Source organism: Acinonyx jubatus, chromosome C1 (genome assembly GCF_027475565.1).
Source record: "Acinonyx jubatus isolate Ajub_Pintada_27869175 chromosome C1, VMU_Ajub_asm_v1.0, whole genome shotgun sequence".
In the NCBI taxonomy this organism is placed as follows: Eukaryota; Metazoa; Chordata; class Mammalia; order Carnivora; family Felidae; genus Acinonyx; species Acinonyx jubatus.
Window position 1 is genome coordinate 97,286,838 of NC_069381.1, and position 27,447 is coordinate 97,314,284.

At 47.7% G+C, this 27,447-nt stretch overlaps 2 protein-coding genes across 2 annotated transcripts in view; one reads left to right on the forward strand and one right to left on the reverse strand.

Moving 5' to 3' along the window:
* VANGL1 (VANGL planar cell polarity protein 1) overlaps positions 1-11,641 on the forward strand; it is a 47,218-nt gene extending 35,577 nt beyond the window's left edge. The window contains exons 5-8 of the mRNA XM_027058274.2: positions 4,253-4,386; positions 5,927-6,059; positions 6,953-7,187; positions 11,342-11,641. Coding sequence (XP_026914075.1) covers positions 4,253-4,386; positions 5,927-6,059; positions 6,953-7,187; positions 11,342-11,602 — 763 coding nt within the window. The 3' untranslated portion in view covers positions 11,603-11,641. The remainder of the gene's footprint in view (positions 1-4,252; positions 4,387-5,926; positions 6,060-6,952; positions 7,188-11,341) is intronic.
* A 12,222-nt stretch (positions 11,642-23,863) lies between these two features.
* CASQ2 (calsequestrin 2) overlaps positions 23,864-27,447 on the reverse strand; it is a 63,486-nt gene continuing 59,902 nt past the window's right edge. The window contains exon 11 of the mRNA XM_015066101.3: positions 23,864-25,965. Within this exon, the coding sequence (XP_014921587.1) occupies positions 25,750-25,965 (216 nt within the window). The 3' untranslated portion in view covers positions 23,864-25,749. The remainder of the gene's footprint in view (positions 25,966-27,447) is intronic.

Sequence of the window (27,447 nt, forward strand, 5' to 3'; positions counted from 1 at the left end):
AAAAGACCTTAGACTTTGGATTGAAATAGACCTCAGACTCACGTGCCATAGCGGATGTCACTTAGCTGGAGTAGAGTTCCTCGCTTGGGTCCGCCAAAGCCCTTTTCCCTATTTATACCCAGGCTGAGGATGTATGAGAACAGAAAGATGATTGCCAGAGGCGGGTAGGGAGACGGCACCTAGGAAGGAATCTGATAGCCACAGTGAAGGCTGGAGTACAGAAGAGATGTGAAGAAACAGCCTTGAGTACCCAGCGTGGGGCGTGGGGACAGGTGGCCTCTGTCTCCTGTGGGGTCTGACATTTTCACGGGGCTATGTACGTGGCACAGCTCATAATGAACACATGAAACATTCATCCTGAGTCACCAACAAGGCTTAAGTCACGTGCAGGTTACTGTCTTTAAAAAGGTGAAAAAAGGCATATTGAATTTTTTTTTTAAGTTTATTTGTTTGTTTTGAGAGAGAGCACATGAGCAGGGGAGGGGCAGAGAGAGAAGGAGAGAGGGAGCACAGAGCCCAAGTGAGGTCACGACCTGAGCCGAAATCAAGAGTTGGATGCTTAACCGATTGAGCCACTCAGATGCCCCACATTTTAATCCAGATTTTGCAAACATTTAAAAAAGATTTTCTTTTAATGTTTATTTATTTATTTTTGAGAGAGAGAGAGAGAGTGAGTGAGCCTGAGCAGGGGAGGGGCGGAGAGAGAGGAAGACACAGAATCCGAAGCAGGCTCCAGGCTCTGAGCTGTCAGCACAGAGCCTGATGCAAGGCTCAAACTCCCGAACCTAAAGATCATGACCTGAGCCGAAGTCAGACACTTAACTGACTGAGCCACCCAGGCGCCCCACAAGCAGTTTTTTGAAGTTGGGACTTCAGTTATGTGTTATTTTTAGTTATGTGGAGCTTTCTGTACCCGGCATTGCTAGATCTGTTGAGTGGTGCACGAGGCATGGCCTCGTTTTCTATGGACGAGGCCATGCACCCCTCTTAGAGGCATTTCTAATCTTCCCAGAGGAGTCCCTCAGCTCCTGTGTCAGCTTGTCAGCCTGGAGTGGGGCTGGCCCGGTCCGTGGCTGCTTCTGGGAAACTCTGGTACCTCTGTGGAGGTGACAGTCCTGGGGAAGGCGATCACTGCCTGACTTTTCCCCCTCATTCCGAACTGAACAGTTTTCCTGAGCAAAGGTTCTCAAGGACTCGGAGAGCCACACAGGTAACGTCAGCAGCTCCTTTCCCGGGTTCCCTGCCCCATCCCTGCGCGCTCCCCAGGGCCGCCTGGGCTTTGGCGTAAGTGGACTTCGAGGGAGGCTTGTGGACTTGCCCGGTTTGGAGAGTGTCTGCCCGCAGCCCTGTGCCAGAAGGAGGCAGGGCGTGGGGTGGGCACCCCGGCAAGCGAAGCCGTGCTGGAGCTGCGCCTGGGCAGGACATCCTTCTCCAGGCAGCACAGCACGTTGTCTGTGGTTTTGGGGTGGAGAGGCTGGGAAATGGGGCCACCGGGCTCCCATCCAGCTTTCCCTCTCCTGCCTAGCAGGCCCTGACTGAGTTAGCGGGATCCCCTGGGCTCCTCTCTGTGGCCTGGCTGGACAGAAAAGCCAAACCCAGCAACCACAAGAGGGTTTGCTTTGAAGACGGGCCTGAGAATAGCCTGTGAGTTGCCCTTTAAGTTTTAAGTGTTGATCAGGGAAATACCTTTCAGCTGGAATCCAGGAGCCTAGGGATGTTTTCACCTTTCACGTGCATATGGTAGTGTGGGAGGAAATATTTGCACGCCAGCGTGTCTGTGTGCATGAACTGAGACACTGTGTGTGCAGGGACTTCTGGTCTCACCGAGCCCGGAGCCTCTGGAGAGAGAGTGCACGGGGAAGGGGGTGGGATGGGTGCTTATGAGGGCGGGTGTGTGTGTGTGTGCACGCGTGATCAGGCCGCAGAGAGTCTCTGGATGGAGGGGTGGGGGTGAAGAAGTTCTTGCCCCGCTTTGGAAAATACCAGAGACAGCCGTCAAGGAGGAGCCTGCCCGGGTCGTTCTGAGCTGGAGAGCCACTGAGCAGGCTTAAGACCTGTGACACAAAACCTCGGTTCAGGGACCCCTTGGCTTGCTCAGGGAGTCTGGACCTTCCCTGCACTCTTCCCTGCGCTCCCTCAAACCACACGTATTCCCGTCAGCTGTCACAGGGCTTGGGTTCTCTGTAGGGCTGGCTAACGAGCAGCCCCTTGCGTCCTGCCTTTGCATTCCCGGGGCTGGGCAGACGGAGGCACTCAAATGTGGAAGGGATATTGAGCAGCCGTGTGACTGGATGACTAGGGCTTTTAAAACGCGCATTTGCTCGTAGGACTCTTACTTCCATTATACAGGGCTGGTCTCGCCAGATTCTCCCAGCCTCCCTCGAGTGTGCCTGTCGAGGCTGATACTAAGCAGCAGCCGAGGGTAGACCATTGATTGACTGAAGCACTGTTGGGATATAAGTGGGATAGCTTTGCCATGGCCCTGCTATCAGGGAGGTTAGCTGATTGACTTCTGGATCGTTTTTAGACTCTGTGCCAAACAAGGGGAGCCGAGCCGGGGTTTGACAGAGTGTCCAGCTGATAGGTTAGGGGGCTGTGTTGTCTTTCTGTGAAGTGCACATCCCTGAGCCACTCAGAGAGTTACAGTGGCCATCCAGGAATGGAGGGCAACCCTGTCCTGGCACCTGGGCTACTGTGAGTGACCCTGGTAATCCCACCCACTTAGCAGGGGCTAGGAAGGAAAATAAGCAGGGCAAGATAAAAATAAATTTGTAGAGTTGGTGTCAGCATGTACACTGTCCCACAGGGGCCACGCGTCACAAGGAAAGAGCATAGGCTGGAGGTTTGTAAACCCAGATTGGAGTTCCAGCTCTCCTGTGTGCCGATCAGAGATTTTTTTTTTTTAAGTTTATTTATTTATTTTGAGAGAGAGAGAGAGCACACAAGCAGCCGTGGAACAGAGAGAGAGAGAGGGAGAGAGAGAGAGAATCCCAAGTAAGTTCTACACCGTCAGCACACAGCCCGACAGGGTTAGAACTCACAAACTGCAAGGTCATGACTTGAGCTGAAACCAGGAGTCCCATGCTCAACTGACCGAGCCACCCAGGTGTCCCTGGTCAGAGATTTTTGAACGACAGTTTTCTTACCTGGAATGATTGTGGGAGTCAGACACAACGGTATGCGAAAATCAGTGCTGTATGAACCCAAGTTTTTCTTTGAGGTGGTGAGTGTCCTGACCAAGAGCAGGTTCTTCTGCCGCCAGTAGGGAGCGTGGACGTCCTCCCTCCTCTGCCCCTGTACCTGTTGGCCTTACCTCTTCCCTGCTGCTCTCCTAGGGGCCTGACCTTGGGCGGGGAGAGCCCGCTGCGTATGCCTCTACTGAGGGCCAGAGACAGCAGAGGGCCGAGGGCAGAAGGCCTCGTAGACCAAGAAAGGTCAAGGTCTCAGCTGAGGGTTCAAGGGGTATTGCTCCCTCTGAAACACGGAGCTCCAGCTGACCTGGGGCAGATAGGATGGAACCCAGAGGAGGGATCAGGATTAACTAATATCTGCAGGCAGCATGCATTTATGTATTTATGTGTTTATATTTATTTATTTATTTTATGAGAGAAACAGCGCGAATAGGGGAGGGGCAGAGAGAGGGAGAGAAAGAGAATCCCAAGCAGGCCCCGCGCTGCCAGCCTGGCCACCCAGGCGCCCCACTGGAGCCGGCTTCTATCACGCGCCCTCTGCCCTGTGTGGTTGTAGTTGGTTCTGATTTCTAGAAAACCGAAAGCCCAGCCTTCCTTACAATAGGGGCGATGGGGTTTAGAGGGAGCCCCTGCACGGAGACCTGAGAAAGCTGAACCTACACTTGGTCCCTTCACCTGTTAGCCCCGCCACCATCTGTAAGGCTCTTGACCCTTGTGGGCTCCTCGCTTCCCTCGTTTGTAAACTGAGAAAAACGGGAAAGTTCCGTGCAGCCTAAGCAAATCTAAGTTATAACTGATTCCTTTCTCAGCTGTTGTCTCGGTGGGATGTGGCTAATGACATAGCCCGGGAGAAGGCACGGGAGCCGCTTGATGACGGAACTCAGTCTCACCTTTAAATTCTCGTCCCGGAGACAAATGGGGTGGTGAAACCCAGGAGCTGCTGCCAGTCTGCCAGGTTACCCTTGGTGTCCTGACTCCAGAAGAGGATTTTTTTTTTTTTTCATTTAGGACCTGCTTATTCAATGAAAAAGCATTGCATTAATTTTGCCCTCTTTTCTCAGTATCCAGCGAGCAGCATTGGTGGTTCTGGAAAATTACTATAAAGATTTCACCATCTATAACCCCAATCTCCTAACAGCCTCCAAATTCCGAGCAGCCAAGCACATGGCCGGGCTGAAAGTCTACAATGTAGATGGTACGTGCCTTGAAATGGTGTCTCTCGTTGGTGGATCTAGGGAGCACAGTTTGGGCAACTCTTTAGCTTCAACGTTATGGTCCGTCTGTTTGGTACTCCCTCCCCTCAGTGTCCATCTCTATGGTACATTCTCAGTTCAGAACCATTTTTTTGCTTTGCTTTGCTTCTCTTTTTCCTTTTCTTTTCTTCCCCCTCCCTCCCTTTTCTTCCTTTCTTCCTTTTGTTCTTTCGTTCTCTCTCTCTCTCTCTCTCTCTCTCTCTCTCTCTCTCTCTCTCTCTTTCTGCAGGCAGACATACTTCCAAAGGAATGTTGATTTACAGCCCACACATGTGGGAGGTTCATTCATTTTGGGATTTTCTGATTGAAAACAATAGTGATGTACGTTTCCTACATCCTGCTCAGAACGCCGCTTTTGAAATTTTGGATGAGCTACCCATAGACTCAGCTCCCTAGGTCCATGGAGTCCGTAACTTTCAGTAGTTCAGGCATCTGGTGAGATACTTACAGGGATTTCTCAATCCTGGCTAGGAGCTGGGGCTGAGTGGGTGGCCGGAGGCCAGAGGCCAGCCTGGGAACGTCAGAGCTGCATTTCAGAGCTATCAGATGGTTAAGTGCAAGAAACAGGACACAGTGTCATTTCTTGCTCAGTGCCTTGGGTCAGGGCAAGAGCTTTGCAGACCCTATAAGAGGATCATATTGTTAACAAGTCGAGTGATTTATGGATGGTGTCAATTTTTAGTGGCGATATCCTCCCCATTTTTGGGGGGGGAGGTGGTTTCATGAGATATGTACTCTGGTGGGATTCCCAAAGGGTTGGTAAATTTCACCTGCTCTGAAAACTTAGCATAAATTCCCACGAGTGAAACCAAGTTATTAACTAAGTAGTTGATACAGAAGAAAGCATGTGATCTGCCTTGTCCTTCTGAAAAGTGAAGGTGGTCTGTGGGCAGCTGGGAACAGGGCCGCGAGTTCCAAGTCTGTATTAACAGACGGGCCATACTGCCAGACCTCAAATCCTTTTTTTTTTTTTTTTTAATAAACACTGTGACTACTGTGATATTCCAACATGGTTTGCTGTCCTGTGCATAATCCGTGTCTCCATGTCCCGTGGCTTTCTTTTATCTCTGTCCTCATTCTCCCCGTTGCGTCTCGTTCTCTCTCGTTGTCTTGTTGCCGAAACGTGATGTTCCACATACCCTTTGTGGCCAAACTGAAACTTTATATAGCCAATGGTGAGTAACCTCTTCAGCGTACTCCGTGTGTTGATTTTGGCCAACGTTTTAATCATCTCCTCCTGAGTTCTTTCTCCATTTCCACTGATCCCAGGGGGCTTGGGGGAGATTTCCTTCCCCCAGGGAGTGCACTGAATATGAGTACAGGAGGTCCTGTCGACCCTCCTGGGAAGCTCCTTCTGAGATTTGTGTATGTGCGGGTAGGCGGGTAGACAGTACTGACAGACCGAGGTACTGGCTTTCTGCTGTACTTTGCAGCCCCATGGCATTAAAACCGTTCTTCCGCCTCCACTGTCCTTCCCCAAAGGCCCCAGTAACAATGCCACTGGTCAGTCCCGGGCCATGATTGCTGCTGCCGCTCGGCGCCGAGATTCGAGCCACAACGAGTTGTATTATGAAGAGGCTGAGCACGAGCGGCGGGTGAAGAAGCGGAGAGCAAGGTCTGTCGCCCCCCCACCCCACCCCGACATAACCCCCTGTCATAGTAGACTTTTTATTTCTTTATTTTTTTACTGCCGGAATGAAATCTCCATGTGTAAACGTGACACGCTCAAGCCTTAGGAGTGTCTCCCATCCCAGGGTTTCTCATACTTCAGCGCCCTCGGGAGGGCTTATTAAAGCACGGATCTGAGGGTCCGGGCCCCACCTGCAAAAGTAACTGACTTACTATTCAGTGGGGCTGGAGTTGGGCCCAAGAATCTGCACGTCTTACAAATTCCCAGCTGATGCTGAAGCCGTTGGGCTGCGTGGCCCATGCTTTGAGGGGCCCCCCTCCTACACCCCCAGGCCCTTGTTGGTTTCCAAGTTCTGATCATGTGAACGGAAGCGGACAAAGTTGGTTTCCATCGTGGATGCTGGGCCCCTTCCTTCCTTTTCCCCCCGAGGCTGCTGGTGTGGGTGGCTGGATCAAGGGGGATACAGCTCTGGTTCTTTGCAAGGCTGCTTCTGAACCGCCGGCCACCCCTCAGCGTGTGCAGAGCCCTGTGTGTGGCCAGAGTTTGAGTAATCTTACAGCTCTTTTCCTCTAACCCTTCGTTGTGGAGATGGAAGGGTTGAAGCGAGGCCCCTGAGCTCGTTCGTGGCAGAATCGACTTGAGCGGTCATCCCCCCGTCCCAGGGCTCCTTCCTCTTCACCCCTCTGGCTCCCCTGCCTTCCTTTCTCCCTCTGTCCCCTCTCAGCCATCTGGAGTGACAGCTAAGGAGGTGAGCCCTGGGTGAGCTGGCGGCAGGCCGGGACGCAGAGGCGGGCGGGGGCCCTTCCAGACCCTTTAGCACCGCTCTGCTCTCAAGCCTGCAGCGGGCCCCGTCCTGATGACTTTCTGTTGCCCGCCAGGCTGGTGGTGGCCGTGGAGGAGGCCTTCATCCACATCCAGCGTCTCCAGGCCGAAGAGCAGCAGAAAGCCCCAGGGGAGGTGATGGACCCCCGGGAGGCCGCCCAGGCCATCTTCCCCTCCATGGCCCGCGCTCTGCAGAAATACCTGCGCACCACTCGACAGCAGCATTACCACAGCATGGAGAGCATCCTGCAGCACCTGGCCTTCTGCATCACCAACAGCATGACCCCCAAGGTGCCACCTGTCCCTGAGCCTGGGCGGTCCCACTGTAGGGTGTGCCCGGGAGCAATATGGTCAAAGTCTTCTCTAAAGGCACCGACTCGTGAGAATTCATGACTCCCACTTAACTTTGTATTATCTGGGTGTGATTGGTTTTTGTTAAATGGCCCTTTGACAGCCTCTAGGTTCACGCAGAGGAAGGACTTTGACTTAGAGACAGTATAGGCAGTAGTTCAAGGTACTCGGCGGGTTCTGGAACCGAGCAGACTCCTTCTAACCTTCCTCCTCCACCAACAAGCTGGTCACCTTGGGCAAATGCTTCGATGGCTCTGTGCCTCACTTTCCTGCTCTATCCATTGGGGCTAATGGTTAATACCTACCTCATCGGGCTGCTTTGGGAATTCAAAGAGCTCGTTCATATGAAGTGCTTAGAACAGTGCCCGTCATATGGTAAGGACTGAATAAATGACTGTTATTAGTGGAGGAAAGAATGCCAGCACTCTGTTAGGCGTTTTGGATGTCGTGGAGTTAGTTTTACTTGAATGGTGTTTTGAATTATGACGTGAGCATACTTTCAGGGATATTGCAGGAAACGGCTGTGCATCTCAGAGAGGGCTGTGGCCAAGGAAGCAGAATAGAGTAAATGACCAGTCACCAGACAGAGGGGAGCTCAGATCCCAGCTCCACCAGTTGATTGGTTGGTGACTTTGTAGAAGTCACTCTACATTTGTTTCCTCTTTTATAAAATGGGGACAGTGGCAGCATCTACCCGATAGGGCTGTTGTGTGAAAGTCATGTTAAATGTGGCAACACGACATGTAAATCACAAGGTAGGGAGTAAATGAGCTTGGCATACAGTGCTCATGAAATGATTGGCGGCTTTTGTTCTAAGGGCCCGTGTACACGCATCGCCCTGTACGTGTACAATGTGTGGCTGTGTTGTCACTCATCAGTAGCAACCGTCAAGGAAGCAATACAGAGATATTCAGTGGGGGTCTGTAAGGTTTTCCATTTTCTTTGACTCACTAATTCCTCTCCTAGAAAAAGTATTCAGCGCAGTCACATACATATACAAATATACATGAAGGTGATTTTTGCAAAATAATCTGGAATAACTCCACGCCGGCCATCACTTAAAAATAGAACAGTGGCTTATAAATCACGGTATGTCACCTGTTAAAAATAGAAAAATCTTTGTTAGAATATTAAGTTACAAAAAACGGAATGCAAGAAAGTACGAGTATGATACATCTACACAAGCAAAGTGATAGCTGATACCATGTGGAACGGAAGCCGTTTTCCTTTTATTTGAGATGTCTTACTGTCCTGGTTGCTTTCGTTTTCGTTTAAAAAATGTATACTTTTGGGGTGCCTGGGTGGCTTAGTGGGTTAAGTGTCTGGCTTTGGCTCAGGTCATGATCTCATAGTCTGTGAGTTCGAGCCCCGCATCGGGCTCTGTGCTGACAGCTCAGAGGCTGGAGCCTGCTTTGGATTCTGTGTCTCTCTCTCTCTCTCTCTCTCTCTCTCTCTCTGCCCCACCCCCCCGCTCATGCTCCATCTCTCTCTCTCTCTTTCTTTTTTTTCTTTCAAAAATAAACATTTAAAACAAAAATGTATACTTTTTCTGAATTAAAACTCATTTCACACTCTTTCTTTGTGTAAAAATCCAGGCATTAAAGAAAAATATAATGTGCAAGGGGAACTCTCCATTCTACTACCCTAAACTGTTCGTAGTGATAAGGAGTCCTTATGTATGCTTCCAGAGGGTGTGTGTGTGTGTGTGTGTGTGTGTCTGTCTGTCTAAAGTAGAAGTGGAAAAAAAAGCAAACCACAAATGGGAGCTTATGCACACACACGCACACACACACGCAGTTTGGAAACTTGCTTTTTTCATTTAAAACGATCCCTTGGCTGTTTTCCCATGTCAGTACCTTCCAGATCTCTGTCCTACAGATCTAACTCGTTCTCTTTAGTAGTTGCATCTTATTCCACTGAATAGCACGATTTGTTTAACCAGTGCTTACGATGCACATCTGGATTAAGATCTTTCACTAGTTTAAACCAGGGCTCAGCTGTTTTTGTTAATCGAGTTTTATTGGAACACAGCCACACCCTTTTATTTCCATATCGTCTATGGCTGCTTTCTCTCTACACAGACTGAGTTGACCAGTTGTGCCAGAGTGTGGCTTGTGAAGCTGAAAATATTTACGTTAGAGAAAATGTTGCCAACCCCTGGTCTAAACAGGGTTGCAGCAAATATCTTTTTTACATGTCTTTGTGCATCTGTGTAACTATATCCGAAAGATAAATTTCTGGAAGAGGAACAGCTAGATCAAAGGTACAGATCTTGCCAAATTGTCCTTCCTAGGCATGTTACTATTTTACACCTTTGCCTCTGAGATAGGATTGTTTATTTCTTCCACACAATTGGCGTGTTGGGTGTTACCATTCTTTTTAATCACTGTCCACATAAGAGGAAAAAAAATATTTTTCGTTTTAATTCCTGTTTCTTGAATTATTAATGTGGTAGAACATCTTTTTTACTATGTTAATTTTCTATTAATATTTATTCTATAAATTATTAATTTTGTTTCTCTAATTGCTGAGTTATTTCTTTTTCTCATGATTCATAAGAGCTGTTTCTTTTTTGTGAGAGAGAAAGAGAGAGAGAGGATGAGCTGGGGAGGGGCAGAGAGAGAAAGAGAATCTTAAAAAAAATTTTTTTAAATGTTTATTTTTGAGAGAGAGACAGCATGAGTGGGGAAGGGGCAGAGAGAGAGGAAGACAGAGAATCTGAAGCAGGCATAGAATCTGAGCTGTCAGCACAGAGCCCGACGCAGGACTCGAACTCACAAACCATGAGATCGTGACCTGAACCAAAGTCGGATGCTTCACCGACAGAGCCATCCAGATGCTCAGAAGGAGAGAGAGAATCTTAAGCAGGGGCTCAATCTCAGAAACCGTAAGATCATGACCTGAGCCAAAATCAAGAGTCGGACGCTTAACCGACGAGGCCACCCAGGTGCCCCCGTAAGAGCTATTTTTATATTAGAAGGATGTTGAGGCATGGCTGTACTTCCCGCCTTAGAATATACGCGTACAGATCAGAAATAATATACTTGGCAGCAGAGTGAGGTATAGAAGGAAGGGGATGCACATAGAAACCATCCTGTGTCTAGGACCAGAGTGCTATATCCCCATATATCCTGTCTGAATTGCTGGCTCATTCTTTTCTTGCAGCTTAATCAGTGTAGTTATTGATTTAATACACCGCTGAGCCGAATGTCACACGGGAGTCAGGCCAGTGATTATAAGCACTTGGAGGAGGGTGTGTTCATGTGTCCAGAGGTTCAAGTGGTGGTCTGAGGAGATGTAAACGCCCAAGAGGAACAGTGCATGTGGACACCATTTGGGGCGGAACGGGGGCAGGGGGTGCTGTCCAAGAACTCCCAGGAGCTAAGGAGCTAAGCACTGTTGGAGCAGAAGGACAAGGACATGGGCTCTGGCATCCCTCGGACTTGCCCTGTGCACATTGGTCCCACGGGAGATCACCATCGCTCACACTGGTTGGGTTTCCCTTGTGCCATGCAATGGCTGGAGGTAATCTTTTCATCCCCACAGCGGCCCTGTGAGTTAGGAGCTGTTACTCTCTCCACTTACAGGGAGGTTAAATGACTTGTCCACAGTCACACAACCTGTGAGTGGTACAGCATGCATTTTCAAGCGTGCAAGTATATCCTTTTATGTGTTAGGCCTACATTTCCCCAGTGTCCCTCGGGGCCAGCCCTTGCCCTGAGGAACTGTCCATGCAAGAGGAGGCAGGCCCAGCACAGGGACAAGTGGTGGCATGTGTGGTGGGGCCGAGCCTTGGCTGGGCTGGTGCCTCAGCGATGGCTTCCGGGCAGATTCGGATGCCAGCCACCACCACCCCCACCCCCCCCCCCACCTCTGGTTGGAAGTTGGCAGAGGGGAATGAGGATGTCCAAGGAGGTTTCCCTACCCAACAAGGTCTCCGTTGTGAGGGTCTGATGGGAATACGGTATGATAAGCTGGGTTCCATCTTGGTTTGCTGGGAAACATTTTCATCAGCACAGGATGAATAGGCCCCTGGTGGCACTGCCGTGGGTGTGGGGTGATTCTTCCCTGATGGCCTTTCCCCTCTTTTCCAGGCCTTTCTGGAACGTTACCTCAGCGCAGGCCCCACCCTGCAGTATGACAAGGAGCGCTGGCTCTCGACGCAGTGGAGACTGGTCAGTGACGAGGCTGTCACTAACGGACTACGGGATGGAATCGTTTTCGTCCTCAAATGCTTGGACTTCAGCCTCGTGGTCAATGTGAAGAAAATTCCATTCATCGTACTCTCGGAAGAGTTCATAGACCCCAAATCTCACAAATTTGTCCTTCGCTTACAGTCTGAGACCTCAGTTTAAAAGTTTTATATTTGTGGCTTTATTACAAAAAAAAAAGAATATATGAGATATATATATGTATACCAGAGGGGCATCCTTTTTTATTCTTCTTCATCGCTGACTGAAACTGGCAGATGATAGACCAGTGTCCTTTCACCATCCGCACTTTATTTGGAAGGAAGCAGGGGATGTCCACCCTGGAAAACAGTGACTGGCGACATCTGACTTCTGTGGATGGGACTTCTCTAGAAGCTGTTCCCTGGCGCTTCTGTGACAGCTGTAAACCAAAGCGGAGCTGGTGGCTCTCAGGAGCCTTGCCTTACAGCATCTAGTCCCCGCCTGTCGTCCAGGACCACGCCCTCCTGTCACTTCTGGTCCACCCCCTGGTAGAGCTCCCGGGGGACACATCTTTATTCTGTTCGGGGAAACCAGACGTGACATGTCCACATATGTGTTTGTGTAAGTAAACGTCCAGCACCACATCACCCACGGGAGCCACGGGCCGTTCAGGAAACGCCTGCCTTCATCTTTGTTCTTTGTTGCCTTAAGTGCTGCAGAGAGAGGTCACGACAGAAAATGTGCACTGTTTACAGCTCTACGTGGTTTTATGTTGTTTTCTCCCCCAAAGAGAAAACCTGCCTGTCCTGTTTCTGACCCTGCTTCCCTCGAGTCGAGCAGGTAGACCTTTCCTGACCCCACGATTGCCCACCCATCTCCCTCCACCTGCCCTCCCCTGCACACACCATACACCGGCCAGGGAAGGCTGCCGGGACCTGGCTCTTCACGCGGGCTCGCAGGCTTTGTGCGCCGCCTCCAGTGGGCCCCGGGGATTGTTTGCACAGGGAAGCGTAGAGTGCCTACCAGCTAGAACACAGGGCGAGCAAGCCTGCTAGGCTGTCCCTCCCAGGCTGCAGTGGGAGCCCCTCCCCTCCCGCTCCTCCTCCCGGCTGCTCATAGGGACCAGGCGGAAGACTGACACCGGGACTCAGACACTGGCAGGTGCAGCTCGGAGCCTCTCATTTCCCGCGGAGATGAGTCCGCGCCAAAGCTTCAGAGCCGGCTGCCCTGCCACGGGAGACCAAACAGTGCCCGGCGCAGTGACAGCTGCTGATGTCCGCTCCCTGCTTTCTGACCACCATCACTGTGCAACTCATCACCTCTGCCACTTAGCACCAGGGAAAGAGCTGCTTTGGCCCTGGTGCTGGAATTTCTTGTAGTTATTGGGAAAGTGGGGAGAGGGATTGGGTAAGCGGCCGAGCTTGGGAGAAGGAAAGGGAGGGAGCCAGTCTTAGGATCCCGGGCCATTCATCTGTGATCGGTTTCTGAAATGCCGCTGGTTTCAGTGGGCTCACCCCTGGCCAGAGGGAGCAGCCGCGGCTTGGGGGTGGGGGTTGTGGCAAGCTGACCTGGCGGAGGCCTGCTGTAAGGGAGCGCCTGTCTGTGCCTCCGTCTGCCTTCCTGTATCATGGCAAACCTTTACAAAGTATTTGGCCTTGCTTTTCCCAGGAAGTTGGGGGTATTCAATCACCTCGCTTTAGAAAAGGAGAGCGCTGTCGGAATGTTCTCTGTGTGTGTGTTGGCACATACCCTTACTGGGCTGTGCGTTCCAAAAGTGGTGCAGTATTTGTGTATCATTTTTGAAAATCACAATTGGCTTTGGATATTGGTAACGCACCTGTACCTGAAAAAGTAAACAGCATTCTCGAATCAACAGCCTTCTGCTTAAAAAGACAAGTGTTGGAAAAGTAGAAAGGAGACACCAGTCAGTGTGGCCTGGAGCCAGGATGTGCTGTGTCACTACATGGTTCTGTTTATGAAAAACACATACCATGTAACCATGGTGCTTTTTTCCTAGCTGTTGCCTTTAGGTCCTTTCAAACTGGACATTCCTTATGATATCTTTCTCAGGAAATCTATTTTGGGAGATGGGGCGAGGAAAGGTGTAAGTGGATGAGACTTTGGCTGTGCAGCAGTTCTAATGTCCTAGGCTAAGGGTGTCAGAGGCTTCTGCATCAGGGAGGGACACAGCGGCTGGAGACGCCGTAAGTCCGTAGAGTTCATATACAGGACACGTAGTTCGTAATGACACTGTTCATCAACGTTCTAAAATACTGTGCCTCCGACCCGATCTTAAGTCCCCAGCCCAGGAGTTACGTTGGCGTCACTGCCTTGGTGCATGTATTCCCAGCAGGGTGAAAAAGGGTTTAAATTAAGGAATTTGTTTTCTCTCTCCCCTCCCCCCATCCTCCCTCCCCCCAGTCTTTGCATAGGAGAATGTCAGCCTTTCTGAAATTATTGTTTCGGTTTTAAATTGGATATCGATTTTTGGCACTGGCTTCGTATTGAGTCCCCTTTGAAAGAAGAACAAAATAAAATGCAGGATCTTTGGATAAAGCCTTTGCACTTTCAAAACCTTAATAACTCGAGTTGCTGGTGCAGTGGGAACATTGTAAATGACATTAAAGAGATTGAAGGTTTCAGAAAGCTGCGTCACACAATCGAAAATGATGCGTTTTCATTTCAGTCCATGGAACCAATAGGCTATTCTTTTTAAAAGAGGGTAAACTGCCTGAGGGCTAGTAAAATATAGGAGACTTCACATTAGAGGAGTCAGGATTTCATTTGCCTTAAATGTTTATAGATTTTCTATAACTTTCAGCCTAAGGTATTAAAATATGAATGTTCAATGTGAGGAGTAGAGGACCCCGATGAGGAGTGCGTGCCTGAGATCACTCTGTTCCCTGCTGCTGTTTTAACCAGTGGGTAATTTTTTTTCTTCGGTGCCTACTTCTGATGGTGATTATAATTTTCAGTCGTCCACGAACTGCATGTTACAGTTAAAAAGTCTGCATTCCTAGAGGGGGAAGGAACTCTAAGGCTTTGTGGTTTATTCATCCTCTGCGTTATTGGTTAAGTCAGAAGCCAGAATACTTAATGCTGAAGTTCACAAAGCCCTTGAGAAAATGCTTGGCCAGGTTTTTGCCTGGCTCTCATCGTCTTCCCTCTCTGTCCTTCCCTTTCACATCTACGGCCAGGAGAAACTCTGTGCAGAGGCGGGTGGAGGTAGGTGGCCCTGGAGGGGTGGGGAGGGGTGTGTGTGTTGTGTGTGTGTGTGTGTGTGTGTGTGTGCGCGCGCACATGCACACATGCAGCATTGTGGCTCATTGCTAGAGTTCAAGCGCCTTTTCAGTGTGTGTGGGGGTGATGAGATGAGGTGTCCCTCTCCCCTCTCACCCTACTCATGGCTCCCCTTCATTTTGCGTGCATGTGTTTAGATACGGCTGTATCTCTGTGGCAAGTCCTCTGTCGAGATGGCAGGAATTAATTACCCTGACTCTCCTCACCCCCACCCCCGGCGCCTGGGGAAGTGAGTGTTAGTCACTCCACAAAACCAAGAGAATCGGGCCCTTGGTTCACATGCCCTCTGGCTGGGCTCTGTGATGTAGCGTTCCCTAAATGGGGACGCACACTTGTTTGTGGGTATGTGTTTCCATATCTGTGTGCATTTCTCTTGAGGGTAATTTACGAGACAGGCGGTGTCTGGTTTATATGTTAGCCATCTGAACATCTGTGTTGTCTATAGATGGGTTAGTTCTGTCAGCAGGTAATTGATGCGTGTGTTTGTATGGATGAGTGTCTTGAGGGTGTCTGTGTTTCCCCCATACCCTATGGCGGAGAGAGTTCCTAACAGCACCCAATCCTTCGGAAGGCTTCTCTAAAGTCCGTTATTTCTCCCTTGGCTCCTATATTCCTTTCCATCAGTTATACTGGCTTCTCCCCAGGAGTAAATGGCTTTAGCATAGAAGTGTCTTCTGGAAATTTTGATGTCCTGCAGACAATCCATTAGACTCTCTCCTGCCTCAGGACCCTATGACCTGAAAACAGTAAGAAGCAGAGAAAGAAAGGTCAAGCTTTCTGATAATCACTGCTCCAAGTTCACTACCTTGGAAGCCTTATTCTATGTTTCTGAATATAACTTAAAAACTGAGCTTCATAAAAAAAGATAAGCCTGATTACTAAAAGTAGCACAGAAATGTTAACATAATATTTAAATAGTCCAGCAGCGATCCTGCAATTATAAAGTGATGTAAGTATTTCTGGGTAGTGTTTATGCTTTATGGATCTTGTTACAAAAAAAAAAAATAATAAATCACTACTGTGAATTTACTATGAAACCTTGTGATCACATTCCATCGTTAATAAAATATGAGTCGTTCTTAAGCCCATAGCACAGTTCTTAAATGGTATTCAGGGCAGTAGTGAATCAAGGCAATTTAGACACTACATTGAAGTTGCTGTATTGCACTTTAACCAAGTTGATGCCTAGAAAATTAGATTTCAGGTCATGTTTTTGACAAAACATATTTTGGTCAGACAAGGAAGAGAAGGGTGCCGACACTGTGTCTCAGGTATCATGTCAGGTGCTGTTCTAGAACGGGAACTCCTTGGAGGCAGGGTTATCTCAGTTTAACAGGTGAGAAGGAGGACAATCAGGGAGCGAGGGACCAGTCTCAGGTCTCATGGCTAGTGAATGGGATTTCAAATCTAATGTCTGATTCCAGCCCCTCGCTCTCTGTACCTCGAGGTGTGATCTAAATGATCTGGCATCTGGGAATGTGGAGGAGGGACCTGAGGACACTTGACCTTGAATCTGAACCTGGGGGTGAGGGTTCCTTGAGGTGGTGGAATCCCTTCGATTCTTGCACTTTGCACCAGAGCTGTGGCCCCAGGGGGAACCTCTCTATGGTGCTGGCATGTTTCTTGCGATTTCTAATTGAAAGAATTTGAGAATGCCCCGCCCCCAGGAAAACCAGCGCGACCAAGGTGCCGTTGTTCTGGCAGCCACCCTTTGCTTTTGCCCCTCTGGCCCTCTGCCTCCATCCTGCTGGCTTGGGCAGGTGGGCAGCGGGCAGACCAGGCTTCTTCCTGAGCTGAGGAAGCTTCTCGCTGGTGCTCTGCTTCACCTGGTTAGGGTGGGAGAAAGACCACCCACAGGCCCCGCCTCAGGAGCTCTGGAAGTGGGGGTCCCTGGCCTCCCCGTGACATCGGTGCTCTCAGCAAGCACTTTGCACCCCACCCTTTTTCCCCACAGTTGCCCTCAACAGTTTTAACAGAACTGATGAAACAGAACTCTGGAAACGCAGTTTTCCTCTCTTCCGATGCCTTTAAGTTTTGTTCCTTGGAGTACAGACTACCTTTTTCTCTCCTGCTATTTGCTTTCCGTAAAGGACAGGAAAACGAAGATGGGGCTCCCATTTCTCAGCATGGCTGCTCCTTAGGGATTGGCACAGATTTCCAAAGGGTAGAAAAGAAACTGTAAAACTGCTAAATAAAATAGAATTTGGGGACTCTGTGAGTCTCCCTTGCCAGGCCTTGTCCCATTTTTATTTAGATAATCCAGTTTGCTTTGTCTCACCTGTAAAATAAATCTCTTTCAATGGATTGTTTTAGAGTTTCCCCGATACAACAACAGATCTCTAACAGCCGAAGCATTAAGTGAAAGGTTACTTCCAATATGGCACTAAGGATCTACAATTACGAAGTCTCGCGGCTTGAAAACACCAGTGGTTTGACTTAGGGGAATAAAAACACTCTTACCTTGAGCCTGGGAGGGGTGGGGCGCAGTGGGACAAATGTGATAAATGCCAAGGCTTTGGTCTTCAGAGTGTCTTTGGCACTTCTTTCGGCACTGAAATAAGTTTTGCATACAGATATTTGAATGTACAGTTGTCTGGTTTTGTGTTTGCTTATATTTATCGGAGTTTGCCCATGTAACATGAGCTTTCATTCTAAAGGAGCTGGTCATTTAGGAGTCGTTAAGCCCCCCAAAAGCCCAAAGCCTAGGAAAGCTTCATCTCTGAGGACCAGAGACTGTCGCTCAGGGAATTAGTGATGGGACCCAGGCATGGGATCTGTGGGTGACAAGTCTAGTTTGACTCACGTCATAGGGAATTCAGATCGTTGCACACTGGCACCATTGCAGGGGCCAGGTAGGAAGAGGTGCCCCTCCGTTATAGAAACAATGGAATATTCGCTTCATGTGGTTCATCATTCTTCAAGAAAAATGATCGTAAAATTTGAACTCTGGTGGTAATTCCTTATTTTTATAATGGATTTGCTGTAGGGTTTAGTTAAATAGCAAACTCCCCTGAGATCCCTGAATTATGACATTACCCAAACTTGATGTCCAAGCAGTCGTTTGTGAGTACAACTGTTGTGTAGAGTACAGGACACTAGCCAGAATGAGAACGGCTGGGTCCTGACTCATGGGGGTGGTGAACATCACTCACCTGGTGAATGACCACTTACTCAACAAAGACTCTAGAGAGAAGGCCAGCAGGGCCGAGTCAGGTCTTCAGAGAAGTTCATTTGCCAACAAATTGCTTTTGTATTGAAAGAAATTTTCACTTGTGGATCTACAACCCGGAAGATTCCATGACAAAACCATCTGTCTCTGTCTGAGGGAGCCAGAATGGTTTGTACAAAAACGGGGCCGGGGGACTTTGCGTTCTTTCTTGGTAGTTGATACTGTGCTTTTTGTAACCGGGAGGGGGCAGTTTTGCTAATCAGTCTCTGCTCCCGTCACCACGTATGTATGAGAACTTCTGAATAGGCTCTGATGAGGCCTTTCGAACATCTAAATGAATGGATCAACCAGCAATCATCCGCACGAGGACACTTACACACATGGACAAGGTGTATCCTAGGAGATGTCTTCTCATTGTGACATCTATCAGTACCAATGTTAGTGTTTACAGCTGACACGGCGTACCTGGCAGCCAAGTCATTTGGTCCCCTTTTGGGTCCCACCCCCAATCCCAATTAACTGTTAAAACATTTTACATGTTGCATTTTTTTATACTGTAAAACTTGAAAAATAAACAACTCCCAAATTGTATTTGGCTTCTTTTTTTCATGTGACTATTTCAATCTAAAAAGTTGTTTGGTGTTTTTTTTTTTGTTTTTTTTTTTTGTTTTTTAGGGAACATTTGCGCTCTTGTATGATTTTGATACCCTCTTAAAAACACGTCAAGGTTCCGTGAAAGCCAAGACAATTATAATGATAGATTGAATGAAATGTGGATTGCCACTGTAATGAAAACTATCTGTTGTGATCATTTTATGCTCAAGAGAATGTTTTAAAATGAATAGATAGCTGGACATTAAAATCGTAGGCTCTAAAAATGAAGATCAAATGGGCCTTTTGAATAAATCAAGTGAAAAAAGATCCTGGAGTTAAGTAGGGAGGAAGAAAAGTGTCAGACCCTGGATTTGTTGGTAAATATTGGATTGTTTTGGTGAGTGGTTTGGTAATTCAATGTTAATTATTGAGGGATTTCAGATAGGTAGGTCTATTTAAAAGGAACTTGATTATTTTCCAAAGAAATGTTGGAACTTGCCTTCTGCTACACTCAGCTACTTTTTACCTGGATAGAATGCTGATAGCACACAATCAAATTCTCACCTGTTGCATGGACAGGGGTCAGAGAAAGCAATTGATTTGAAGATAGATTATTGACAAATTCTGTTTCTCTGGGCCATCGGCCAAGACGTGCATACTTTATATCTGCACAAGCAAACCCTGCTGGAGAAAAGATTAAAGTTGCCTGCAGACATAAACCGAAGAGTCCTCTCTTTTTCATTCACTACCCATTCTACTGCTATGGAATTTTGGAAGAGTTTTGAGAATATCAGATGATAAACTATCAGATTACGGAAGTGGAGTGAGAGATACCAGAATGGCACCAGTTAAGTCCCTGCCTGCACGCCCAGTGCCAGAGACCGGGCTCACCAGCAGTGGCGTGACATGGGCATTGTCCCTGCTTCCGGAGGGACTTGGCAGTTCCCTGCTGGTGTCAACGTGTCACGCAAGCATCTTCTGGTTATACAGGCTAAGGTTGACCTAGAAAAACAAAAACTGCCTTCGACTTTTGGGTATGTTCTCTGTATTTACAGTTGAATGTGTTACTGAGGTTCTGAGAATTTGTACTATTTCAGACAAGATGATGATGCATTTGTAGGACTGACACAAGCTTCTTTTTTTTTTTTTAATTTTTTTTTTCAACGTTTATTTTTGGGACAGAGAGAGACAGGGCATGAACGGGGGAGGGGCAGAGAGAGAGAGAGAGAGAGACAGAATCGGAAACAGGCTCCAAGCTCTGAGCCATCAGCCCAGAGCCTGACGCGGGGCTCGAACTCACGGACCGCGAGATCGTGACCTGGCTGAAGTCGGACGCTTAACCGACTGCGCCACCCAGGCGCCCCGACACAAGCTTCTTTAAACATTTTCCTTTTCTAGCTTTTTGCTCAGCACTCCCATCTCACCCACTCATTTCTGCCTTCTGTGATCCGCACGTGTGAACAAGCGTCAAAGGGCCATTGATTGAATACTTGAGCGAATGAGTGAATGAGAACACGATAGCATATTCAGGGCTGAAGCTACCAGCCACAATCTAATCACATGTGATTATTTTAAGGCAATCATTGGTGTTTTGTAGGGTCCTAGGGCTAACCTTGAGCATTCTAGCCATCGCTACTCTGAAGAGTTCAGACTGTTAAAATGCCAGATTAATTCCAAAGAGGTCCTTAGTTCACCTTGCAAGCATGTGGGTCTGCAGATGCATTACAATAAATGCGCAGTCAGGTGGCTGTGGTTATCCTGTTCCCGGAGAGTGGGGTCTGGGATTTCTGCTGCCATCCCATGCCGCTTTGCTTCCCGTCGTGGTGCCTGTATTTCTAGGTGACTGTGCTTACCTGACTAAAGAACTTCACACATCGGAAGCTTCCTCACTGAGCCAAAGAGTTCCTGTGTTCGTATTTTATTTTATTTTATATTTTATATTTTATTTATTTTATATTTTATTTTATTTTATATTTTATTTTATTTTATATTTTATTTTATTCTATTTTACTCTATTCTATTCTATTCTACTCTATGCTTTTTAGTAGTTGGCTCTCCGAAGCAACACTGAACAGATGACAGCATTGCCAAAAAGTCCCTGCATGACTTTGGATAATCACCAGCATATTCTTAATGGTACTAATAGCTTTTGATAATCACTAGCACATTCTTAGCGGTGCTAATCACTTTTAAATTAGCTTTGCGTAGGGCTTAGAGAGTACTTAGTCAAACAAGTTTATTAAGTACCTATCAGAACTTAGGCACTGAGGATAGAACAGAATTAGACAAAGTCTTTTCCCCAAGGTTGCTTTCAAACGAATAGACGTACACATAAAAGCATAATAAATTGTAGTTTCTATAAGAGAACTTTACACAGGGTGCAGTGAGGGCTCAGCAGATGAGGTGGCCAGTTAGCTCCAAGAGTCACGGAAGAGTCATAGGATGCACCCTACTTTATACTTAAGGTAAGATAGTTGGGAGTCCGCCAGGCAGGCACAGATGGGAAAGGACAGGCATTCCAGTAGACGGAATAGCATGAGCCAAGGCTTGGAGCTGTTAAGCAGCCAGGAAGTTTCTACAGACTTTAGCTTCTAAGAATAGAGGAGGCAGGTGGTCGGGAAGCATCATGGGAGATGAGGCTGATAAGGTGGATAAAAGGCAACACACATAGACCTTGAGTGTCCTGCAAAGGAAACTGGCCTTTACCAATTACAAAGGTACACCTGACCCCATAGCCTGTTGCCAGTGGTGCTGATAAAACAACTTCTGATAAAACAACCACTGGGCGCTATAATCCCAAATGGGGCATGTGGACGCCATAATTCCAAGACAGACACTCCACGTAGGCAGCAGAAATCACCCCGTCTCGTCCGATGCTTTCCTAATCCAGGATCCCAGATCCCGCCAGCATCAGTCAGCGCTACTCACACTTTGCTTTCTTCATACGGAGGCGAGACACTTCAAGGACTTTGGGTTTTACAAAACCCATCCCGTTTCTCCTCCCCAACCTCCCACGACACATCCTGGCTCTGCATTCACAGTCAACGACCTTTCCATTCATAGCTCACTCTTTGGCTTCTTCTAGTCAAAAAAAAAAAAAAAAAAATTTTTTTTAAACACCTACTGGGAATAGAGAGCCACTGAATTTTAAGCATGTGTGTGACATGATCGGTTTTTCATTTTAGAAAGATCACTTGATCACAGCACTCAGGCTGGGTTCGAGATGGGAGAGCAGTTGGAACCCTGCTGTAACCCAAGTAGGAGATTGTACAGCCTCAGTTACACAGCAGGGGTGGGCGCAGAGGAGAGCCCAGGACTTGCTCCCTAGTTGATGCAGAAGCAGGACACAACGGAATGGCTGTAAGATTTCTGGCTTGAACACTGCCAGAGGGGGATACCTCTTCCCCACTCCTCTGCTTCTATGAAGAAGGATCATTTCCTACGTGCTGCTGGCCTTTTGCCTAAACCTTACTCCTGTCCTGAGATAGAGCAAGTTACCTGGTTAGTGGGTAACAGACCTTTGTCCAGATTTCTTGGGGTGAAGTTCTTGGGGGTGAAGTTAGTGTGGAGGGTCTGGTTTTTTTCTCTTCTCCATCCTCGCCCACTGAAAAGCAATGGCCTTGGTCCTCTCTACAAGTCTGATTCCCTTGGGGAGCCCGCAGTTGGAGGCAGGAAGCTTGGAAAGCCCATTCTTCTCATATCTAGTCTCCAAATTGCCGCTCTTCTGTAATAATGGTGATTATTAATTATTATTATTAATTACTAACATTGCACTGCTGACTTCTTGACCTAATTTGGGGGAGATCTTTAAAGCCCCCAAACTGCGTTGATCTTAGGTGCCTAGGGGACCTCCAGATGAAGCTGTCCAGGAGAGATGGTTGGGGTGAAGGGTTTGAAAACAGGAGAGCCTGGCTAGAGACACATGATGCTGGTAACCACAGGCTGAGTGAGATCACCTGGGGGAGTGGATGAGCCGTGGTTCCTAGCCTTGGCTTGTGTCAGTCCCCAGTGACTCTAAAATGTAGATGGTCAGTCTCCAGCTCTGTAGATGACACATCAGGGTGTCTGGGCTCGAGACGGGCATCTGTGTTTTCTAAATAAGCTTGGAGGACAATATTCTGCTGCTCGCTGAGCAGGGTGGAGAATCCCAGTGGGAGTGGGAAGTTGGAAGGCAGAGCCCCAGGACCCACCAGCACTTATGAGGGGTGAGTATGTCTGCATGTATCAGGATTGTTGATCAAAAGCTACTTGGTAATGATCTATGACAAATGACATTACTAGTATGGGCTTCCTGCATTATACACACTAGGGCCTGGACAGTACACAGCCTTATTGTAGAAAAGATCAGCTCATTTCTAGCTATGAGATGTTACTTAAAAAAATACACTGAAAATGATTGTGCATTCTGGATAGCACAATGAATTTTTTCCCCGACAGGATGGCCAGAACTTGCAGTTCTAATTAACCTCCATTTCAAATATGGGATAAGTTGAGTACGGCCTCCAGGGAAAGAATATCTTGGCTTAAGCAGCGAAAAGAATTGTGGGAAATTCACTTGCGTCCATCTCAGGACACTATCCAAGGAAAAGAACTGGGATCCTTTGCTTAATTTAAGGAATTTGATTTAGTTTAAATCCTTGATTTCAGTATAAAAATGAAGTTATATTTATACTCCTTTAAAGTGTTTGTGTGGCCCTGGGAAAATTCCTTGGGCCCTCTGAGTCTTCGCTTCCTCATCTGTAAAATGGGGAAAATAAGAACTTTGTGAGGATTAAACGACATAATACGTGTAAAGCACATAGCATCGTGCTCCAGGCACATACCAAACATTCAATAAATACCAGCTCAAGAGGTTTTAGACCGATAACTAAACAGCACTACTACATACAAACAGTACTAACTTAACACTCAGTGCTTCTAATATGGGAGTACCACGACATGATTTAGACTTAATGCATATTACTCAGCCTCCAGGAACAGGGAATTTTTCCTGGACTGGAGAACAGACCACTTTCATGACAGACCACATTCCTTGACTACTTAAAAGATTAGCTTCAAAGATTGCTTTGAAAATTTACCTCCCCAAGAGCTTATTAGAGGTGTGGTTGGGTCTGGCTGGGTCACAACATAGTCCAGCTTGGGAAGTGTCTGCCTTGCTTTGTGAAGGGGAGGCCTTGTAAGCATTGTTATCCAACAGCGCTGGGGAATGATACGTATTCTGGTGAATCAATCATTCACCCACCAGTTCAAGAAACGCGTGTGTACTTTGTGCTGGATAAAGTGCTAGTTGCTGAGGATACAAAGATAAATAAATTCCTTGCTTCCAAGAAGCCTACAATTTAGTGAAAAGACAGGCACATAAATATGTGTTACAATTTAAATGATTTTTTAAGTTCATTTATTTATTCTGTGAGAGAGAGAGAGAGAGCACAGGAAGGGCAGAGAAAGAGAGAGAGAGAGAGAGAGACAGAATCCCAAGCAGGCTTTGCACTGTCAGCACAGAGCCCAGCGTGGGGCTCGAACCATGAACCTGAGCCGAAACCAAGAGTCGGATGCTCAACCGACCGAGCCACCCAGGCACTCCTATGTGTTACAATTAAGGACAATTTCCATGGTTTGGGGTATGCACAAAATTCCATGGTTGCAGAGGGGAAGGCAGCCCCTTCAGATCACCTTGACAATTGGATACACAGTGATACCACTCTTCCAATATGGGACTCCATGAAGAGGAGGAGGAGAAGTTTAGGGGAGAAGGTAATGAGTTGGGGTTTTGCCATGTTGTTTGCATTGCTTGTGCAACATCCAAACCAAGATGAATGGGGTCTAAAACTAAGAGAGTGGTCAAGGCTAGAGACCCAGACTTGGACGTCATTAGCCCACAGGTGGTAGCTGATGGGCACGGATGATAGTACCTTGGAAGAAAGTTAGAGTCAAGAGATACTGTGAAACACTATCATTTAAAGGGCAGGCAGGGAAAGAGGGGCCAGAAAGGAAAACAGAGGGAACAGAGAGGTAGGACAGGAACCAAGAGAGAATGAGCAGGATCAGGAAAACCAAGCGAGGATTTCCAAGATAGTCTCAATATTTTCAAAGTATAAGTTTAATGGCAGTGTTAGTTGGCTACTATTCCATACAAGGATTACCCTATTTCCAAAGCATTTGCACCATGTCTTACACGTGTTAAAAGATTGAGAAAATAAATTAGAACGTTATAATGCACACTTACTGCTAAAACTATCAAGCACAATGTAACTTCTAGATAGTTTTGAAGGCACTTTGGGATTCTCTCAGTGCCTGAGGGCGCCATTATGAACTCTAGCTATTGTCCTGTGCAAGTGTGGGAGGGCTGACAAATGGAGCATTGGTTGACCTCTAGATAAACCAACTTTCACTCCCCAGGGGAGGGCTCACTAGCAGCAACAGAGAAGGGTATCTAGATCCCAGTTCAGACTAGGAAGCCAGCTGACTCAATCAGGGGCATGAACCCAGAAGAAAAAATTAAAAACCTGTAATCCTCCCACTTTCCCCACCCCCTTGTGCATAGTGCAAGATTTGTCGTCGCTAAAGGGAAGTTCAGAAAGCAAATCTACCTCCGATCCCAGATCCTAACGTACTAGAAATGATGGTGATATCTGTACACATGGGGTTCAAGGCCTCCCGGTAGCTATCCCAACACTTGGATCTGAGCTCATAATGGTCTCACCTACATTTGAAAGAATCAGTTTAACTGATTTATAAACTCGTTTCTAAGGCTGAGCCCTCCCTAAGAGAGAACCTCTTGCCTTGAGGAGGGGTCCCCACTGATGTTCTAGGCACGGGAGCCAAATGGCTTAATTGCGGGTCTCCCTGGGCTCCGACTGTAAGGTCACTCTATGCTCGGAGTTTGCCAGCTGTCCATTCTGTTACCGTCACATCAAAGACAACAAGTAAACTTGAGTAGCGGTGTCAGGGGATTGTTCGACCAGACCACTGCATTCCGGCACTGCTACGACCGCTGACGGTCTGGCAAAGAACAAGAGTTTTTCCAAGACAATCAAGACAGTCCACATGGCAATAATTCCCCCACTTGTTCCTGCTGAGTGGGATTACTGGGTTTAGAGGCATTTGCTGAATGGTACAGCTCCTGATGAGAAGGGGTTGGGGAAAGGGATGGGCAAGGGGGAAGGAGCTGGCGGGCGGAGGCCAGGGCTGTGTGCTGTCCCCCGCCGTGCTGTCTGCATGGTCGTGTAGCTGTGATTTTGCTTTTATCAGTCATCCGGGGTGGGGGCTACTCATCATCATCATCGCTGTCATCATTATCCTCATCAGAATTGTCGTCGTCATCGTCATCGTCATCCTCGTCATCATCCCTGTCATCCTCATCTTCATTGTCATCGTCTTCAGTGTTTATCTTCCCGGAAAGCACATCCTCGATCCAGTCTTCCAGCTCCTCAGCTGTGGGCAGGTCGTCATCATCTGGGATCTCCATCCAGACACTGTCGGCCTGCAGCGAGGGACCAAGGGACCGAGGGACCGAGTGAGTGAGTGAGTGAGTGCAGGAAGGACGAGTCAGACCAGAGGGGTCCAAGCAGCCTGGCTCAGTTGTCAGGGACGCGTGCACACTGTTAAATGCGAAAGCCTCAATGCAGAACACTCTGGGTAGTATCGTACTTGTGCAAGATAAAAGGAGGTGTGTGTGTGTGTGTGTGTGTGTGTGTGTGTGTAGTTTGTGCAGAACGGTTTCTGGGGAAGGAGGAAGAGTGTGGAGGCAGGGCTGTGGAGGGTTGGCAGGGGAATGGGCAGAGCCCAGCATGCTGAGACTGGCAGCTGCTTCAACCCGGCCCCTCCTTAAGATGCCACCTCCCCCCACCCACACACCCCGAATTTCTTCCTTGCTTCTCCACCCTGGAGTAGTTCCTCCAGATCCCCAGCACTCCCCACCCTAACCTGCCTGCTCTCCTTATCCCAAGCATTAGGTTGTTACTGTGGAAAGTGCTTGGGATGGGGAGGCAGGCCAGGATTGGGGCGGTTTCCAGGGGTATTGAAATCAAGTATTATTATGAATTGTAATTATGTTTGCACTGGTTTTTTCCCCCCTCTGATTACATGAGCATATCTACAAGACACCTATTTAATAAGAACAAACATGTATATGACATTTCTGGTAGGATGGCCATGAAACCACTTATCAGTGGTTCCCTCGGGGAATGGGAAAAAGAAGAAGGTCAGGGCAGTGGGAAATACTTTTGCTTTCCACCTTATCGTCTGTTGTTTTACTTAAAAATGTTTTAACTTGAGCAAATTTTAAAACTTGTTTATTATTATTAATTTAAAAGGCAGTTTCGAAAATAAATAAGTGCAGAATTCCCCAGGTGACCAGACGCCCAGCAACAGGGTAAAAGGACATTGCTACCTGGGCCCCATTCACAAGCATTTCCACCGCCATTAATTAGGGCTCTAATGACTTCTCTGTGACCATCTCTTTCTGTCCATTGTTTGCCCATTATCTGTTGTATCTGTACCCCTTTCTGTTTTTTTTTTTTTTTTTTTTTTTTTTTTTTTTTTTTTTTTTTTTTTTATGGTGGAGTTGTATCAGACATCTGGGCTGAGATCTAAAATTCCTCATGCTCTGCCAGTCCGCCACACCAGCTTGCCTCCCTGCCCTCAGTTCAATGGCACCTGCATGGTGAGAAGAGGTCCCCTCTTCCTATGTGATCTTCCTCCCCTTCTCCTGTAGCCCCCTTGCTGATCAGCCACTGTGCAATGGAAGCTTCATGTGTGGGTTCTTTTGCATTAAAAAAGTTTGTTGTGCTTGGGGAGAAAATTCACAGGAGAGGTTACTTGGGTGGAAAGCTCCAAATAGTAAAACAGGACAGCTGGCCCTGTAAGCAAGGAAACATGGCCATACATTTCCAAGGAAGTGCCCATGGAAGCAAATCATGAAACCATAGATTAAGACTGGCTCAGACACTAGGCTTGGGCCACA